The sequence below is a fragment of the Canis lupus genome, chromosome 3 (assembly GCF_003254725.2).
Source record: "Canis lupus dingo isolate Sandy chromosome 3, ASM325472v2, whole genome shotgun sequence".
Taxonomy (NCBI): domain Eukaryota; kingdom Metazoa; phylum Chordata; class Mammalia; order Carnivora; family Canidae; genus Canis; species Canis lupus.
In genome coordinates, this window is record NC_064245.1 from 53,368,288 (window position 1) to 53,387,638 (window position 19,351).

A 19,351-nucleotide genomic window follows, 5' to 3' on the forward strand; every position below is an offset into this window, starting at 1 on the left:
AGGCCAGTCAGTGTGGAGGATTAAAGATCGTTTCTGGCAGATGAACAATTTCATGATACATCTAAGACCTCCAAAGATAATAGCCTTTATTCTGCTAATTTCCTGGGGTGGGGGTGGGGTTCACAGAGTCTCCCTTATCATTTGATTACAAGTCATATGATACCAGCAAATAACACCTGCTATAATATAACTGCTCAGCGTCCTTTACTAATAAGATTACAGTTCCTGTTTATTGAACTCTTCTATGTATCTTATTTCTTCTACTACGATACAGACAGGATTCCACATGCCCTGGCTTGATGCTGGTGACAACAGCTCTGGATGACCTGGAAAAACTCTTGATCTTCCGGCAGCTGTGGAGCAGGCCCTGGGGACCCCAAAGCAAGCTTTGCTCCTGAAGTAATTAACTCATCAATATTGGAAGTGCTGCAAATATTTTCTCCCAATCTGACATTTGTGTTGTACTGTGATGTTTTCCATCATACATAAACTTTCAATAATTTTTGGTGGTAAAACATCTCTTCCCGTATTGTATCTTTTAGGTTTTGTGTTATGTTTAAAACAGAGCTTCCCACACCAGAGATCTAATAATACCCTGTATTTTCTTCAATGAATTTTGTAGCTTAACTGTTTTGGTTTCTTCCCTCTGGAACTAATTTTGGTGGAAACCGTGAGCTACAGATCTAACTCTTACTTTGAGGGCCGGTTGCCTTAAAGTACTATTTATTAAGCAATCCATCTTTTCCCCACTTTAAATACTCCTTTCATCCTGCCAAATTCTCATCTGCCTGGGGGTCTGCTGGACTCTGCCTTTTGTTACATCTGCCTGCCCAACCCCACTCCAGGTCAGAGGGACCACTCCCGGCACTTGCAAGTTCTTGGGGCAGGCCACGTGCCTTTGACCCCCGCAGCGCTCCCCACCCCCGACTCACCATCATTCAGAATGTGTTAATATTCTCACATATTTTACTCTTCCAAATGAACTTTAGAACTCATCAAATCCCCAAAGTATCCAACTGCATTGGAATACATTGAATTTATGGGCTGATTCTGAGAGAACCGAAGTCTCTACAGAAGCATGTCTATCGTGTGTGTCCACTTACAGAACTCTCTTAGATTTTGTATCTAAGATGTTCTATTGTCTGCAAATGATGACAGTTGTAACTTCCTTCTCCTTTGCCTGCCTGCTCTCCTGCAAGGGCAACAGTACCAGGGCACTGCTAAAAGGTAGTACATCCTTGGCTAGTTTCCAACTTGTAATGGGATGCCTGGGGTGTCTGATTCTAGAATGTCAGTAACTGCTGGTTTATGATAGAAGTTTATCTAGATTAGGATGTTCCTTTATAATCTTAACTTACTAAGATTTTTAATGAGGGATAGATCTTAAACTTTACCAAATATTGTTTCAGCATCTATAGAGACTATCAAAAACTTTTCTCTATTAATTGAAGCTGAAATGAAGGCTGATGAGTAGTCATACTGCCTCCTAATTTATGCTACATGTCTCTAGTCTCTGTGCCAGGATTCAAACACTTCTGTAGAAGAAGGTATCAAAAGTGAAGCTTCATATCCTGACTATAGGGATGGGGCTGAAAGCCTTCTCAAATTGCTCACACTCATGGGCGCCTCAGTTCCTCTTCAGGGAAAGGAAGTATGCCAGACCAAATGCCCCCCCAGGATGGGAAGGAACTCCCAAGGGACAGTGGTGTGCAGAGCACAAGAAGTGAAGAGGGGTCAGATAGGATGGAAGAGCCCCCACGTCCCTGCCACCATCCCACACATCAACATACAGACCGACTGCCCATGATGAGATGGGGGTTTTGGTATCTGAAGTATTCTATGACCTCTGGCCATGAGATGGTCTCTACTAAGTCCCTTCCTGCCACACCACATTCCCTAGCAGGGTGTGCAGGCCAGGGAGCACTTATGGTGGAGTCATCACAAGAAGCAGGGATTCCTCTTCCACCCCACTGCTAAGCCTGGGTCCCCATCCCCCACCTCCCAGCCATCACTCAGCTCCTGCTGGTCACATCAGTCCCTACGTAACCAGAGGGCCCCCCCCCCCCCAGAGCCAGCTCTTGCCTACAGTTACTGTGGTGCTGGGCTGCTACCCACTTAGCCTCCCCTACCTGTTTTGATTCTGATTCCCCTCCATCCCATTTGGGGAGAAGGGTGGGTGTTCGAGCCTGTGCCCAACTGGGTGCTACTCAAAAGTCAAAGCAGATGCTGGCACCCCCCACTCTGGCCAAGGGCCCTCTTGTCACCTTCTCACTAGCGTCTGCCCTATCTACCCAACACTGGGTTTGGGGCTGCCACTGAACACAGAAGCAAGGATAAAAGAAAATGAGGGCAGAGCCCAGTGTGTCACAGTTCTGAGAGGTAGATCGGGACAGGATACCCATCTGGTTTGTCCAACCCGACCTTCTGTAAGAGGCAGTCTCTGTGGATGAACTTTCTTTTCAGGCCACAGGAAGCCCTAGCCCAAGCGGAGGCGAAAGGTGGCAATCTCCATGGGCTCCAGGTAGACATCAGTGCTGTTGGAGGGTGCGGCCAGTGGGTACAGTAATGTCAGTGAGGTCGGCTGCAGGAAACCTACATCCAGGCCATGGAAGAGGCTCCCCAGGGCTGCCTGTGGAGAGGAACATGGTACAGGGCTGGGCTGGGTGCCCACGTGCTGCACGATGTGGCTCTTCCTCTGCATGTCTCATTACCTTTCAAAGAACCTTGTGGAGGCTCTGACCCCTGTGGGCAGCATGGTGCCTACCTGCACTTGTGAGTCTGTGTTTGACCTCAGGGGCTCACTGAGGTCTGCTCAACTTTGCAGCCGGCCCACGGAGGGCAGAGGTGGAGGCACTGAACTGAGCAGGAGCTCCCTGAGCACAGTGACTGCGTCTGGGTCCACTCTGGCCTCCAGATGCCCAGCACAGGCCGTGGCTGGGGAGCATGTACCAGACTAGCTTATACCATGAAAAGAGCTTAAGGACTAGCAGCACCAGGCTTCTGGGGTTTTATTTCTGGTGTTTTCTACCTTGTCTGACAGCTGCCCCTGCTATCAGGGCACAAGTTCTCCAGCTGTTGGGCCTCGCCAGGAACTCGCTCCCACCAGGCCTCGCTTGCTTTAAAAACACTCATCGGTGGGATGCCTGGGTGGCTCAGTGGTTGAGCACCTGCCCCTGGCTCAGGGCGTGATCCTGCAGTCTCAGGATCGAGTCCCACATCAGGCTCCTTGCCTGGAACCTGCTTTTCCCTCTGCCTCTGTCTCTGCCTTTCTCTCTCTGTGTCTTTCTTAAATGTATTTTTAAAAAGATTTTATTTATTTATGATAGAGAGAGAGAGAGAGGGAGAGGGAGAGAGGCAGAGACACAGGCAGAGAGAGAAGCAAGCTCCATGCTGGGAGCCCGACGTGGGACTCAATCCCCGGACTCCAGGATCACACCCCAGGCCAAAGGCAGGGCTGAACTGCTGAGCCACCCAGGGATCCCCTCTCTCTGTGTCTTTCATGAACAAATAAATAAAATATTTAAAACAAACAAACAAAATACTCATCGGCAGCTTCCCCTTTTCTCTCCCAAAAAGGTCCTGGAGGGCCCCCCACCCTCAGCCTCGCCCTCATTTTCCACCTCACTGCAGTCTCCTCAAGCTGCCTAGCCTACCCAGCCTGGTGCTGTTTCCCTGCCCACACCTGGGCCCCACCCCCATCACCCCGGGCCCACCTCCCCCTGGCCCTGCTCCCCATGACCCCACTCCCCTCTCCAGGCCCCACTCCCCCAGACTGCCCCCACCCCGTCCTCTCCCCATTCCCCATGGATGTCCCTCCCCCAGGCCCCCCTCTCCCAGCCCTGCTCACCTTGCCTTGGCTTGTGCTGCAGTTGAAGCCCAAGTTCTTGGCCTCAAGGCCACAGTCAAAACCCTTGCGGTGTAAGATGAGTGCGGTCTCTGCTGATGGCAAGGCATCATCCTGGTGACAGACACACAAGGGGTGGGGGGGAGGGTGGTACTGGCGCTGCTTGGGGCTCCCAGAGGAGCAGAGGGCCATCCCCAGAGGGCAGTACTGGGACCGGAGGCGCTGGGCCGAGAGGCCCAAATCCAGTCCTGGAGGCGGGGGCTGCGCGGATACTCACCTCGGCCTGCAGGGTGCGCAGGTTGAGCAGGTGGAAGTCACAGGGCAGGGAGGAGGCCAGGGGATGAAAGGAGCGTAGACCAGGGCCGGGGAGCTGCCTCTTGGCCACAGGCAGGGCAAACACTGGGATATTCAGGTACATGGAGGTCAGGTGGCTGAGGAGGGACGGGTAGCTGCTGGTGTGGCCATCCTGGACCTGCAAGGTTGGCCCGAGGTGTGGGTGAGGGGGGCGGCGGGAGCACACCCAGGTGGAGCAAGCTTCCCCAGTATGTCTAGAAGGCTCCAGGGCCCTGCACGGCCACTTTCCATCTCACACAACTTAGAGAGGACTATTTACTAGGCCACCTCTCCTTGGCCTTTGGAGGTTTTTGCTGATGTGACACTACCCTGAGCACCGTCTCCCATCACAGATTCTCAGAGTGGAGGATGGGAAACAGACAGACATGTGCCTCACACAGATGATGGACAGAGTGCCCTGAGTAATCCTGCAGTTCTGAGCACGGTCCTGTGTCCACAGCACTGGGCCTGGTCTTCGGCCCAGGGGTCCCCACGGTTGTGTCCCCAAGGACTGCCCCTTCGGTGGCTAACCTGGACTTTCTCTAAGGCGGCCCCTTGTCCATATTCCGGACTTGTCCCTCATGCCAATCTCCTTCCAATCACCCAGAATCTCTCACTTACACCTCCCCTGACCTCTGCCCCCCACTCAGCAGTGTCCTCACCCCTACCCCACCCTCTCCCTACTGTGGCTCAGTTCAAGCCACCAACATTTCTCGCTTGAGTGGCCTGTAGACCATCCTCCACCTCCAGTCTCCCTGATGATGCACCCACTCTTGCTGCCAGAGTGACAGGCTTAGGGCAGGGCCACTGTCAGGGTCCCTCACTGGCCTCCAATAGAGTCCAGACTCTCCTACCAGCTGTTCCAGGCAAACGACCTCTGACCTCATGCCAACCTAGCAGTGGCCACTAGAACTTTCTGCAGAGATGGAAATACACTAAACCAGCACTGAGTATAGAGTAGCTGCTAGCCACCTATGGCCACTAGACACTTGAAATGTGGCTGGTATGAATGAAGACCTGAATCTGTTATTGTATGTAGTTTTAATTATTTCAAATAATCACATGTGGCTAGAAGCTATGGCATGGATAAGCCACTCTAGTCTGGCTGAGGGAACTCAGTGCTGTTCCCTGGTGTCTCCTACCTTGCCCTGTACCTTGCTCCATGTGATTAGATCAGACCTGCATTCATCACAGCAGTGTCTGGCTGACACGTCCCCCGGAAGCTGTCCTCCATCCCGTGGCTCACACCATTCTCTCCCTCCTCAGTACCAGAGAGCATATTCCTAGTCTTACACACAGAGCATATCCCCCACCCCTCCGCCTGAGCGAAGTCCTAGAGAGTAGGGCCAATAACACAGGTGTTTGTGTCCCTCTCAGGCCTTAAAGCACAGCAGGTGCTCACTATCTCCTGAGCAAGTGGGACTGAGCCCCGGACATGGGAGCCCAAGGGCAGGCTCTGTTGTCCGCAGGCTCCAACTCCAGTTACACCTTGCTAACGCTAGTCCGACACCCCATTGCTGGCCCTTACCTCAAGGTTATTGGTCCTGCTGCTGTGAAAGATCAAGTCCCTAAACATGGCTGCCAGTTTGGAGAAAAAGCCAGGCTGGTGGGGGCAAAGAAAGCCATGAGATGAATGGGGCTGGAGCAGATGGGGTCAGAGGACACGAGGGTGGGTGGGGGCACAGGTGACAGGAGGCTGTGGCAGACAGAGGTGCCAGGGTGCGGAGTGTCAGATACACCCCCCACGCCCCAGGAAAGCCCTACTCTCACTACCCCTGCCCACCTCTAGCTCTGCTGCCCAAGGGACCAGCCTGACCTGGTTCCCAGTCAGGGAGGCCCAGAATTTACCTCACTGCCCAGGGTTCGCCGTTCCAACAGGAGGCGGAAATGGTTGCAGGTTCTTTTATTGTCCTTGAGCCCTTGGCCCAGACCCCGGTTGTCATCTTGCATGAGCCGTCGGTCCAGGATCACCTCCAGCTGGCCTAGGGAAGTCAACTGTGAGCCCCCGGCCCGCGACCCCCACCCCCAAGCAGACCGTGAGCTCTGGAAGAAGCAGCCCAACCACAGGCCCCAAGGGAACAACCTGGTGAGCTAACCAACCGGAAGTGGAGCTGCTCAGGAGAGGAAGAGTTACGGGACCTGCGGCTGGAAGGGGTTAAGGGAAGGGTCAGCAACACAGAAGAGGAAACGAGGTCCAGAGCAGACAAGCAGGCGCTGGCAGTCTCCCACCCCCAGGCTCTGTGCCTCAGGACCGAGGGCAGGCCCAGGAGTTCAGGCCAGGAGCCCTATCTGGACTGCCTACCTAAACACAGCAAACAAGCCAACACAACACTACCCTGGATGGCCCATGGCGCCGCCTGCAGGGGCCCCAAGCTGCAGCATGGGCAGACTTCGTTGTGAGTAGAACACAAGCCCCCCCGCCCCTGTTCTACTCCGGGACAGACTCCAGCGCTGCCGCCTCATCTGTCACCAGGAAAGCGCAGACGACAGGCAGATGGCAAATCAGTCAGAAGCTCAAATTAGGCATCACTGAGCGCTGTCCTGGGGAAAAGACATGGCAGGTGACCGCCTAGGCCTTCTTTGTAAAACAGACTTGGGGAAGGGGCTCACTGCAAAGCTGACATATGTTGAGGTGAGGATTTTCCCCAGCACCTGTTTTTTTAAGAATCTGGAGGGAGTCCACTCAGGTAGCCCTATCCATCTCCCCAGCCCAACTGTGACTCCTATTGTTCCTAAGCCTTTTTACCTAGAGCAACTTTTTGGGGGAAGATATACCAAAGTTCTAAAATGGACCCCTGCATATAAAACAATAATCTCTGAGCACACTGTTTCCCAGACGGCAGAGAGAATCAAGTGGGAACACTGGGCTCAGCTGGCAATCGATGGCACAGACAGAGCCAGGCAGTCTGACAGTGGGATGATCCTGGGTGGAGGGACACTCCTTCAGCAGGGAGTCAGGCCTCCACTGCCCTAGCCACAGCACCCCCATACAGCCTGGACCAGGCTCTCGGCTCAGCCCCATATACAAATGCTCCATCCCAAACACGGCAGATCTGAAGGCCTCAGAGGCCACCAAGGACTGTTCACTTGACCCTGAGAACAGGGGAGCTGCCTCAGCTTGCCAACAATGCCCAGCTCCAGGCCAGTACTCTTCATGGGCTTGTTTCAATTCTTAAGAACACCATTCTCTTTTTTAACGATCTTTAGTAGAAACAGTATCTATCTTTCTCCACTGCTAAATTTTTTAAAATTTTATTTTTAAAATTTTTCTTTAAAGCAAGAGAGCAAGAAATAAGAGAAAGAAAGAGAGAGAGAACCTCAAGGAAGCTCCATGCCCACTGTGGAGCCCAATGTGGGGCTCAGTCTCACAACCCCAAGATCATGAAGTGAGCCGAAATTAAGAATCAGACACTTAGCTGACTGAGGCACCCAGGCACCCCTGCTAAATATTTCATTATAAACATCAAATGCACTTTTCCAACAGCCCTGCTTCCATCCCTGGCCAGGAGAAGGAGGCTGCACACCTCAGTTGCAAATCACCATTCAATACCCTGGTGCTTCTTAAAGAGACCCAACAGGACCCCCTGCCCTGGCCGCCTCTGCTAGGGCAGAGGGTGACAGCACATGTCTGCCTTCCTGCCATGCCCGTGTGTGACTGGCAGGAGCTGTTAATGTTCTCCAAGTATGGAGGTGATTGTGGACTGGGGAGGGATGGGGCTCCCTGAGAAGAGAGGCCTTGGGGCAGAAGTGGGCTCTACTTCATCCTCTAAACTTCTCAGAGCCCTGCTCCCCGCTCACCATCGTGCAGACTGGAGACACCCAGGGCCTGGGCAGTGTGCAGTGTGAGGCGGTTCTGCGCATCCTGGATGTAGGCCATGACTGGCATGGGGTAGAAATTGGCCTGCAGAGGCAGCTTCTTCAGATAGCGCCGGGGCTGCACCTGGAAGCAGGAGACCAGTGGATCAAGGGCATCCAGGCACCACTCAGGCCCAAGGGGTCCCGGGTCTGAAGGAGTCCCTCATCATCCTCGCCTCTGATTCCTCTTCCTCCATGCCCAGTGCCTGTGGTGTGTGGGCCCAGGGCCCCAAGAATCACCTGAAAGCCATTGAGGTCCGTGAAGAAGGCACCCTGGCTGTCAATGTCTGTGTGGATGCGCAGGGCCAGCTCCTTGTTGATGTAATCCCGGATGTCCACCAAGGATGACATGTCCAGAGACAGCCCCTCCACCCCTGGGCATAAGAACAGACAGAGCATAAAGAGGCCTAAGGGATGGGGCCAGGAGAGGCTGCACCCAACCCTCTGGCAGCCCCCAGCATTTCCGTAGGACCTTCACTCCAAGAGAATTAATGCCATCCCTGTCTCAAATGATCCATTTGTTGGGAAAGACGCACAAGCAGATACCCAGCAGAAGGACGAGCGTGGCATAGCCTGTGCAGCCCTGACCTCTGTTCTGACTGTCCTCATCTTCAGGGCTCACCTGGCAGATTATATAGCCGGACCACCTGGCGAATATGCTCGTAGTATGCCACCACCTCCGAGAAGAAAGGGCCTTCGGTGACACGCAGCACGGGGGGGTCCTTGGGGATATAGGGCTGGGGAAAGAGCAGGAGACAGCTAAAGCCACAGCACAGAACACAAAGCGGGGAGGTACCAGCCCAGCACTGGTAAAAGTACTTGTTTCCAGCAGGCTCTAGCCTGACACCCCTGGCTGAGCTGGCCCAAGGCCCCAGGTGACATTCCTCAGCCCACCCCACCTCCAAGAGGCAGCCTGGGCAAGGCCCCTGGCAGGCAGGGATGACCCTCTTCACTGCTTCAGTTCCTGTGGTTTCTTGGACCCTGTGTTAGCAGGGCTTCCCAGGGCCTGCCAGGTTTCTGGAATCTTTAGGGTACCTGGGCCTCCCCGTCAGGCAGGAAGAGGTAGGCTCCACTCTTGTCTTTGGACGCGCGGGTGCCATAGATGAGGAACTCCATGTCCACCCGCCGCTCCTGCTCCTCGTCCACCCTTCGGATGCTCTGCCAAAAAACACAGCCCTGACCCCTGGCCCCACACCAGCATGTCAGGCCTGCCTCCTGGGAGGGCACGGACAAAGTTTCCCAAGGAGCCAGCCCCACTTCCCTGTGCTGTCACCCGGAGCCAAGAAGGTCCAGTCTGAGGCCTGCCGCCAGCGAGGGGGTGGCTCAGCACTGCCCCCCCACAGGGCACACCCTCCTCAGCCCCTGGCCCGGGCCCTTTACCTTGAGGAGCCCGGTAAGGCCTGAGAACCAGACCTGCATGTAGCGGTTGCTGAGGGCGAAGTCACTGGTGCCAGAGTCAATGATGCGCAGTGGGAAAGCGTCCTGCCTGCTGACGGCCAGCTGACGGCCATGCAGGTAGACACGCACAGAGGAGGGCAGGGTGCGGTGCCCATCGAGGCCCAGCTGCAGCTGTAGCACGCTGAGGCCCAGGGCCGGCAGGCGGATGGGCATAGATACCTGCTGGCACAGAAGGGGTGAGGAGGCATGGCCCACGGCATGGGCATTCGTTCTGGGCATTCCAGACTGGAATCCCAGGCCTGCGCCACTCACTCACTGAGAAGGTCTGATCGAATCCCTATACCTACTGGGGCCTCTGTCCCCTACCCCCAAAAGTGGAGGTGACCTCACTTGCCTCTGGTCAGACTTTAGGAGTCTCATATGATATCTGAAAAACTATGGAACGGGAAGCACGCATTAAGCCTTCAATAACTACTTGCTGAAGGAAGGAATGGAAGGACAATCCAGCCCCCACTTTTACTATTCCCTTACTACACCCAACTTCACCTTCCTTTCAGGGATGGACTCAAGTCCCAAGAGTGACTGTTCTCTGGGCAGCCCTCTCCCTAAGACCCCCCTCCCCAACCTGGGTAATAAGCAAGAGGATGGGGAGCTGGTGTCACAGGCAGAGTGAGGCCCTGGGGAGAAGCCACAGGTCAGCACTGAGGGTTGGGGCCCACCTCCAGGGCCCCACCTCACCTGGCAGACATCAGAGACCATGTCGGTGGCAGAGCTCCAGTGTGCACTGATCTGCACAGCCAGGGGCTGGCCCTCCTCTGAAAGGACCCGCACCCGGGGCGAGCTGACCAACAGGGACACCACACTCAGCCGCTCCTGTTCCAGCGGGTTGAAGAGCACCACATACCTGCGGGCAGAGGCAGGCTCACCTAGGAGGCCACTGCTCCTGGGCAGTGGAAACAGAACAGCAGCCAGGCCAAGAGTCCTGCGGCGCTTGGACAGATGTGGGAGTGAGATGGTGTGGGGAGCCGGAGCGGCTTCACCTCTGCACCTGGCCTGGTCTGGCTTACCTGGGTGAGGAATCTAGCTGGATCACTGTGCGCTCTGGCAGTGTGTCGTGATTTAAGCGGGTTTCATCCTAGGATTAAATGGGTGGGGAGGGAACAATCATCACGGGGTTTGGCCTGGCTCAGCCAAACCCTTGCTGACCTCCCCCGCCCCTGACTGTCCTAGATGTGGACCACCAGCTGCACTAGGCACAGATCTTTCCCACTAGGACAGGAAGGGAAGAAGAGCAACCACCTCAGACCATAGTTCTTGGATGGGACTGCACGCGCCAGAGAACGCCCCGAGCGGATTGAGAAGTGGGGCTCACCATTTGGAGGAAGGGTGCCTCAGGGTCGAAGTGGTAGGTCTCCTTGTCCCCCAACACCAGATAGTGAGCAGCATTGATGATTACTTGCTTCAGGTTGACAAGGGAGCGCAGAAGCCTGGGGGGGTGGGCAGAAGCAGGACCATGGAAAAGTGGCCACACACCATCCATCTCTCTAGCAGGAAGAACCCTCGGCAGGCCTGCTCACTGACTGCCCAGCATGGCCTTTAGGACAGGATCCAACCGGGAGGAGAGGGCTCCCACCTGACGCCATAGTCGGCCACAACTGCCTCTTTGGCGGTGCCGGTGATGGCATCGTGGTGCTGGAAGAGGCCCAGGGTGCGCCGAGCTTCCGTCAGAAGGGCGAAGTTAGAGAGTGGGTATTGGCTAGCCAGTCCAGAGCGGCGGGCGTGAGCTACAGCCAGGCTGTACAGAATCTCTGCCCCCCTGCCCAGAGAGAGAGGTCAGTCTCTGCCCATACAACTCCCAGGCCCACCTTGCTAAGCTAGCCATCTTCTTTCTACCACGTCTCTGCCGGCCTTGGTCTCCAAGCCCTTCTAGTACATTCTGAGCCAATCTAGCTCCTCAAACCCCAGAGGCTATTCTACTTTCTCTAGCCTATAGGGGTGGGGAGTGAGTCTCACCGCAGGTGGGCTTCCAGGACCCGGTCCAAGCTCTTGTAAAAGGGCCGTGAAGTGTAGTAGCCTGTCCAGTAATGGTCCTCCCGGTCCGCATAGGAGAAGAAGTCCCCACTTAGCACAGGGAACCCTGGAGGCCGGGCCCCTGGTTCTACCCCTGTCTTCTTGTACAGGGCGTCGAAATAGTCAGAGAGGGTACCAAACTGGGCCTGTGGAGACCCCAAAAACCCACTCCCATCAGTTCCAGAGTTTCTAGGAGTTGTGGACCCCCAGGGCTGTGGCTGGGCACTAGGTGGAGGGATTCTGCTCCACACAGGCAGTCACCCCATGTCCTACCCCGCTGGACCCCTCACAGAAGCTTGGGAGCCTGAGAAGAAATTCTGACATAAAAGGGAGACCCTGCCCAAGAGTCAGGCACAGACCCCTGCCCTGGGGCTGGTAATGGGAGCAGCGAGCCTCTCAGGCCAAGCTGTAGCACTGCAGAGGGAACCCTCCCCACCCAGCTCAGCGCCCCCTCCCACCTGCACATGGAGGTCAGGCTTGCTGTTGAGGAAGTCAAAGAGCCGCTGGTAGTTAAAGAACTGGGCATCCCACTCCTGGGGCTTGTCATATCGGAAGTCGTCCCCCAGAGGCACCAGGAGGACGTTACTTCGGAAGAGCCGGGACTTCTTGCGATACTGGTCCAGGAGCAGCGCAGCCCTGTGGGGAAAGAGCCCCCGGCCCAACGAGGGGTCTCAGTGGTGGAGGGAGGGGGGCAGAGCCAGCCCCAGAGACCCCCTGAGCACACCCACCAAGGGGTCCCTGCATCTGTGGTGTGCACACCTCCTGGAGGGGGAACCTGTCCCCGGGAGCCCAGAGTTCTCTGGATGCTCCTGACAGCAGGGGGCTGTCTTTGTATGCTAGCTGCTGTTTCTGGGTTTGGTTCCCTCCCAGAGCTGCCTTCGGACCCGCAGGACCCCGTACCCCTCTCCCTCCGTGGTTCTCCTTCAGATCCAAGCCGTGCCACACTCCTCTGTGCCTTCCCTCCCAGCTCTGCAAGCCCAGCCCCTCCATTACCCAGCGGTTGTCCAGCAGCCCCTGGGCCTATGGCCCTCAGAATGTGGGGCCCAGCCCTGGATGTGAGAGGCCAGGGTGGATGGCCAGACCCCACCCTTTGGCTGGCTTGGGGTGTGGGTGCATCAGTGGGGGTGCCTCTGAGAGCCCCACGGTCATCCCTGGAGCTAACATCAGCCACCATGCGTGTTCCCATGCACTCGGTTCATGAAGTTTGGCAAGTTCTTTCTTCTAAATTTTTCTATGCTCTTTTCTGAGGCTAAGGGTAGGACCTTACATTGACATTGAATAAATCACATCTGGTCAGATTCGACCCACATCACACACCAGCTGTTGACATCCTTTGGGATCCTGATTCTGACACTCCAGCTTCACTTTGCCCACCTGGTTAGCCTCATAGCACCGAAGAGCCCAGAATCAGAGCCAGACTATGCCAACTTCACATGTATTAGGCTGAGTGACCCTGGCCAAGTTACTTAACCTCTCTGGGCCTCAGTTTTTATAAAATGAGAAGGATGTTTATACCTACCACCATGATGTTATGAGAATTAAAATGAACTAAGTGAACTAATATATATTAAACACTCAGAACAATCCTTGGCACATAGCAAAAACTATAAATACACATTTGTCATTTTCTTTTTTAGCCATGTTACTAGTAAAATCAATAGAAAAACAGAGCCTTGCAGCCTTTCATTAAAGCCTCTTTCTCTTTTTAGACGAACCTAGTAATTGGCGTATTACTGATACCATAGTTCAACCAGTCACTAATCTACTAAACTATGCTGATCCAGCTGATACTTCTTTACTCTGTTCTCAAAAGAAGATTCCTCCAATACCATTCTTCCCTAATTTATCAGCCTAGGGAACCCTTCAAAGGAGAAAACAAAGTTACTCTCATGACTTGCTCTCTGCAAACCTGAGCTGGCATCTGAAGGCCACAGCTGCTGCTTTAAGAAAAACCCTGCCCTAACAGCTCTAGATTCTTGCTTAGAACCACTATTGAGATTTCTGGGTTCCAGAAACAAAAGACCACTTTCTTTCCCCTTTGGTCACATGTTTCACTGCCTGGACATCATGGAAATCAGAGCACTGCAACACGAAAACCAGTTCAACTTGTTATATTCTCAAGGCCAGTTGGTTCCGGCTAACCCTCTGTTCTAGAACACTCTCGGTCTGCCCTCTCCCAGGGGTGTGGACTTCAGCAACAAAGACATCTTTGGGGGTCCCTAACGACCCTCAAGGGACAGTGTGCCTTCTCTGAGGCTGGGGGCTCTTGAGCAGGACTAATGTGCATCTGAATGGGGTGCCGGGTCCATGAGCACTGGGGGTCCTGGTCAATCTCTAGCAAAGGCAGGATGTCTGCACTAAATGAAGACATATTAGGTAAAGTGCATGGAACTTTATCTCTTTTGAGAATTATTCACTGCTGAGTCAGCCAACTGGCTCTGGCTGGGAAACATACTCATTTGGGAAAATAAAACCATTCTGGAAAAGGTGGTTCCTAAGGGCCATTCTAGTTTTCCAGGAGGCTCTGTAAAAGAGCTGCCACCCTAGTGGCTGCAGATCTGAATTCAACCACTGAGCCCACCTCCCATTTCACAGAGGTACAACCTGAAGTTCCTCCGTGCAGTAGAGTCCTGACCAGGGCCAGGTCTCCTGGGTCCTCTATGTGGTAAAAATGGCCCAGCCCAGGCTGGGGACAAATACCTCTCAGCCACGTTTGCCTCTGTGATCGCCCGAGGTGGCACCTTCCAGGGGCAGTTGATGCGTCCACCAGGCAAGCGTTTGAAATCAAACTGGCAGCAGATCTTGGGGTCTGGGCCGCAGGTATGGGGCACATCATAGCTGTAGAAGGGCATCATGTGGCAGAAGATGTCTGTGCTAGAGTCTGAGTCTGTAGAAGACACACCAGGCAGTCAGCCACCAGCAGGCAGCCAGGGAGCTGGGCACGGGGATGGCGGCAGGGTGAGGATCTGCCCCAGCTACGGGAAGCTCTGACAGAAGATGAGGCCTGAACCAGACCTAAGGCTGCAGAAGATGTGCAGGCCAGGAGTGAGGACACAGAGCGGCTCTGGAGCCCACAGGTCCTCCAGCACGTGCTGTGCTCAGACCCTCAGTATAGAAAGCAGGCCCTGTAGAGGCCAGAGGTCAGTGTAATCCCCAACCTAACCTGAAGGAGAGGAGCACTTCTGGCAGTCTGCACCAGTGCTTGCTGGTCCGCTCTAAGACACTGGGTCTTATTTCTCACACCCCTGCCCTTCCCCAGTGAGAACTACTCCTGTGACCCCTCCACCCTACCTGGTCTTACCCCAGGTCTGCCTCCACATGAACTCCAGACTGTGGGTGGAAGCAAAGTGCTTCTTGATGGCATAATGCACCCTCTGAATCAGCATGCTGGTCAGGTTGGCACGGCGCAGCAGGTAAGGGATGGTGGGGCTGTATCCGAAGGGGTCCACAGCCCAGCCAGAGCGTGGGGTTGCACCTGGGAGGACACGGGAACCAGAGGTCCTGAACACCTTAGGACCTGGCCTTCTGGGCCTGGGAACCCAGCTCCCTTCTTAACATTATGCCAAGCCCATGCTAGTGGAACCAGTCCAGAAAGAAACCACCCAGTGCCAATTCCTGTGCCTTACAGGACCCTGCTGTCCCCTGGGCCCAGCTGTGAGGGCAGACCCCTATTCCTGAGCCCAGACTCACCAAGGTTTTTCTCCAGCCACTGGTGTCCCTCGATGAGCTGGTCAATCAGCGCAAAGTAATGGGAATTGGCCTCGTCTGGCATCACCCAGCCTCCTGTCACAATCTCCAGCTGCCCATTTCCCACCAGCCTAGAGTGAAGGACTCACTCAGCATGCAGCAGGGAATCTCTGCCCAGTCCTGTCAACCAGGAGATTCCAGGACCAGTGTGCACTAGCCTCACTGAGTCCGCTCACCCAAACCCAAGATGAACTGAACAAATGTGCACCTGCTTCTCCTTCCCTACAACCTCCATGCGGCCCAGCCTGCCTCTCACTGTACCTCCACCTGCACTTCCAAGGGCCAGGCCTCATGCTCCTTCTTCATTTGTGCAGACACCTTCACGTGACTGATTTCTCCTGACACCAGTGACCGTCAAACCAGTTCCTGCCTTCTTACTCTCACCCTCTCTACTGTCACTCCTCCCTGCCCCACTTCCCCCTGTGTCTCCTTGCCACCTGGGCACCCACAGCTTGGCATCCAGCTGCTCTGGCACTCATCCCAGGACCCAGGCAATAGCTCTCCCGATCTTCCCCAGCAGGCACTGGCCTTCGGACGGCTGCTTTCTTTTGGGCATTGATGTTTTCCCACCACTTGGCAAAGAAGGAGACTTCCGCCCAGAGGAAGCGCCGCCGGGGGTCCTCCTGCAGTTTGGACACCATGCTGTTGAGGATGTGCTGGGTCTGCTCTGTGTAGTACTTGTCAAAGGTCTTGATCCAGCCTGGGGAGCCAACACAGGGTTCCCTAAGGATGCCAGCATCCACGTCTGCCCCTCACTTATCTTTGCCATCAGAAAGCCCCCTGCACAGCCCAGCTCCCGGAGCTCTGCTGGGTCCTCACCTGGATCATTGTGGGAGTGTGGTACCACGAACACCTGCAGGTCTTCCGCATCCCAGTCATGAGGGCTGTAGGAGATGTCGAAGCCTTGCTTCCATACACCGCCATCCACATTGTCAAATGGCAGCTCCTCTGATATAGTCAGCATCTGCCAAGCCAGAGAGCAGCTCAGGACCCATCCACAGCCACCAGACCTCCCTGCCAGCGCTGGCCCCTACCTGCAGCTCTGGCTTCTGGCCTCGGCCCCCCAAAGCAAACTGGCAATCTTGAGGGGAGATGGAGAAGAAGCTGGGCCGGGGCTCTGGTGGCACCACCCAGGAGCCATTGGCCATGTAGTAGGGCAGCAGGGCAGGCGGGCCCTCTGCGTTGGCTGTCAGCTCCAGCACAGAGTCCTTGATGTGGCTAATGATTTCATGGTTCTCCTCCAACAGCTGCTCCAGCTGCTCAATGCGGTTCTGCAGCACAGAAATTTGGCTCTGCCAAAAGACCAGAAAGCAATCACCCACGGCTCCTTGTGCCACGGGGAGGCTCTCTGCATGGGGCCCACCACCCGAAGCCTGACTGTGATCCTTCCTTTCTCCTATGCAGGCAGAACCATGAGCCTATAGGGCTGGACAGGCTCTGGTCATATAAGTGAAGATCTCCAAATCACTACAGAGGACTGCAATTCACTTGGGTGGGGAGTACACTCATGCCTATTCTCAACAACTGGTGTGGCCTATCTGGAGCACTGCGCTGACTAGGACTCCATCCGGGCTTAGTGGGAAAGAATGCTGCAATCCGTTAGCACTGTCTGCCAAGAATTCAAGAGGATGGAGTGGCAGTACATATTTCTCCTTCCTTCTTTCTTTTTGCTGTCATTATGTTTATCTTTGGGCTTCTAGAAAACCTGCCAATTGGGAAGAAATGCTCCTTTCCTGGGCTGACACTGACTCTCAACCCAAGCTCAGATGACTTGTATGTGAAGAGACCAGCAAGCAGGCATGACTCACCCGGGGGAAGTTCCCACCATTCTGGTGACGGGTGGGATCATGCTGCACTCGGTCCAGCATGAGGTAGAGTGAGAAGACGGCCACACAGAAGATAGCAGCCCCACACACTGTCACCTGCTTTTTCAGCTTCATACTGGCCCCCACATGGACCTGGTGGGAGGGACACCATAAAGGGCTCCAGCAGGCAAAATCCCTCTGTTCAGTCTTTCCACCAAATGCGCCCCAGGAGTTCCTGAGTGCTACTCTCAAGGCATGCTTATTTGCCTGACTCCAAAGGAAAACACATCTCTAAGCATCAAATCCCAACACTGGCTGTGGATCCTCCTCTCTTGGCTGAGACACAGAAAGCACCAGAAGCACATGTGGAGCTGGTCCTGTCTGGTTCTGAGGACAGCTCTGGCCTGAGGATGCAGAGGATGCTTCTTCCCAGGGTAATGCCATAAAAAACACGCCTGGCTCACAAACTTCCCAGCTCTGACTCCAGAGTTCCCCACATGACCTCCTGATTCTAACTAGTTTCCCACAGAGCTTGCCTACAACACAGACACAGCCAGTCAGAGGTGGGTGTCCAGCCTCTCTGGCCACGTGCTTCTAGTGAATAAAACTGGTATTTAGTCTGATTTAAAGAAATGGACAGGAAAGCCTTTCTCTCTGCCCTCTTGGAGCAGAATGATGCTTGCAGAAAGAGCTCCTGGCACAGCGTCGCTCTTTTTCTCATAAGAGAAAACAGAATGAGTGTAAAAAGCAGCAAGAGCAGCTTATGTTTCTAACATAAAGCAGGGCCCTGCGTCTATTCCCGGCTAGTTCTGACTCCTGCAGTGGGTAACTTTCAGCCTTTGCTTCTAGAGCGCTTGGAGAGACCCCCTGAGAAGCCGGCAGCGACTGGTGCCCAAGGTCCCCTGGCCAGGGAGAGGCTGGGCACAGTGGCTCCGCAGTGGGGCGACTCCAGAGGGGGGGCCAGTGCCCGCTGTCACCGCCCGCGGGCCCCCACTTGCCTGCTCGGGGGCGGGAGGCCGCTAGGTGCGGGGCCGCGCGTGGGCGGAACCGCCGCTCCGGAGACTGGCTCCCGCCCTGGGCCCGAGGAGCTCTGTCGCCTCTGCGCGTCGTGCCCTACTTAGAGCGATCTGATTCCTCTCAGAAGCCTCCGGGCAATATTTTTAGCCCTCGGAGGTTGGGTCTAGGCCAAAGTGGGTGGAGCTGCGGGGAGAGAGTTGGGTCACAGGGTGGGGAGGCACCTGCCACCGGTCTTCCGTGGCCCGCCGGCCGGCCGGCCCAGCCCCCTCCCGGCCCTCCGCCCGGCCGCGGCCCTCGCCGCCCCTCCCGGCCCCGGGGACCGCAACGACAACGGCCGGGGACGGGAGCGCGGGCCGCCTCCGACCCGAAGCACCGCTTGCGCTCCTGCCCCCCAACCCGGCCGCGGCCCGGAGCGGGGAGGCGGTGGGCAGCCGGAGCCCTCCCCCGGGTCCGCCCGACGCGTTACCGTCCGCGGCCGGCCTCCGCGCCGCTCCGGGCCCCGCCGGCCGAGCTGCGCCCCTCACATCCCCGGGGGCGGCGGCCCGTGCAGAGGCAGCGATGCAGGCGAAGGCGGGCGTCCGCCCAGCCGTCGCCGCCGGCTTCGCGCGCCGCAGCCGCGCTCCCGCTGGGCCAGGGCCGCCCTCGCGCTCCGCTGCGCCCGCCCCGCGCCGGCCCCGTCCCCCTCCCGCGGCCGCCCGGCAGACCAGCGCGAGGGGCGGGGACAGCTGCGCCGCGCCCCCTCCGCGCCGGCCCGGCCCCGCCGCCCCGCCCCCGCCCCCCGCCCCGGCGCCCCCCGCGCGCTCCCCGCCGCCGTCCCGGGGCGCCGGCAGCGGGACCGCAGTGCGCAGCCGCGGCCCGGGCCCGGCCTCTGCGCGCTGCGGCGCCTCCGCGAGGGGCGCGCAACTTTATTTTGCTGGGTCTTCCCAGCGTCAGCGCACTGCCGAGCAGTGGTAGAAGGCTGTCGCCTCCATTTCAGCCGCTTAACGGGGAAGCCCATTTTCCGGGTCCGCTCTGTGTCGCCCCAGGTCGCCATAACTTGATGCAGTTGACGCCTCTCCGGCCGAGGGGTACTGCCCCCCGTGGCTGCCGGGCCTTGATCCAGATCCCTTTCCGTGCCCGCTACACAGTCAATAAGAGATTATTGTCGTGGTGGTTCTCCTTTCGCTGGGCACCTGGGTGGTTCACAATTTTGCAGCATCATAAACCATACCGCAGTGAACATCTCCATGCATCCCACATTTGTTTTCCTTGTATAGTATTACCTTAGGACGAATTCGCAGTA

The 19,351-nt window shown here is 56.0% G+C and overlaps 1 protein-coding gene across 4 annotated transcripts; it reads right to left on the bottom strand.

Annotated features, from left to right (window-relative positions):
- Positions 1 to 69: 69 nt before the first annotated feature.
- MAN2A2 (mannosidase alpha class 2A member 2) lies at positions 70 to 18,688 on the bottom strand. 4 transcript variants are annotated; one of them, XM_025437203.3, is made up of 25 exons: positions 18,536 to 18,687; positions 18,051 to 18,252; positions 17,056 to 17,205; positions 16,282 to 16,539; positions 16,067 to 16,211; positions 15,776 to 15,947; positions 15,191 to 15,318; positions 14,802 to 14,975; positions 14,201 to 14,387; positions 11,959 to 12,136; positions 11,444 to 11,646; positions 11,064 to 11,246; positions 10,803 to 10,917; positions 10,498 to 10,565; positions 10,169 to 10,334; positions 9,413 to 9,649; positions 9,068 to 9,190; positions 8,655 to 8,769; positions 8,273 to 8,406; positions 7,976 to 8,117; positions 6,026 to 6,159; positions 5,706 to 5,780; positions 4,122 to 4,316; positions 3,848 to 3,958; positions 70 to 2,629 (listed from the first exon to the last, which is right to left on the bottom strand). In XM_025437203.3, exons 3-25 carry the CDS (start codon positions 17,185 to 17,187, stop codon positions 2,477 to 2,479), a joined length of 3,528 nt encoding a protein of 1,175 aa, XP_025292988.1. In that variant the 5' UTR covers positions 17,188 to 17,205; positions 18,051 to 18,252; positions 18,536 to 18,687; the 3' UTR covers positions 70 to 2,476. The 4 variants fall into 4 exon arrangements, with proteins under 4 accessions (XP_025292988.1, XP_025292991.1, XP_048964429.1 ...); XM_025437206.3 differs by lacking the exon at positions 11,064 to 11,246; XM_049108472.1 differs by lacking the exon at positions 5,706 to 5,780.
- Positions 18,689 to 19,351: the final 663 nt, after the last annotated feature.

Bases quoted from the DNA above. Each gene is read 5' to 3' on its own strand.
- MAN2A2 (XM_025437203.3), bottom strand. From the start codon at position 17,187: ATGAAGCTGAAAAAGCAGGTGACAGTGTGTGGGGCTGCTATCTTCTGT. The intron at 15,948-16,066 runs GTGAGGACCCAG...TTGGCTCCCCAG, and splicing joins ACACTCCCACAATGATCCAG to GCTGGATCAAGACCTTTGAC. The intron at 9,191-9,412 runs GTAAAGGGCCCG...GTTTTTTGGCAG, and splicing joins GCCTTACCGGGCTCCTCAAG to AGCATCCGAAGGGTGGACGA.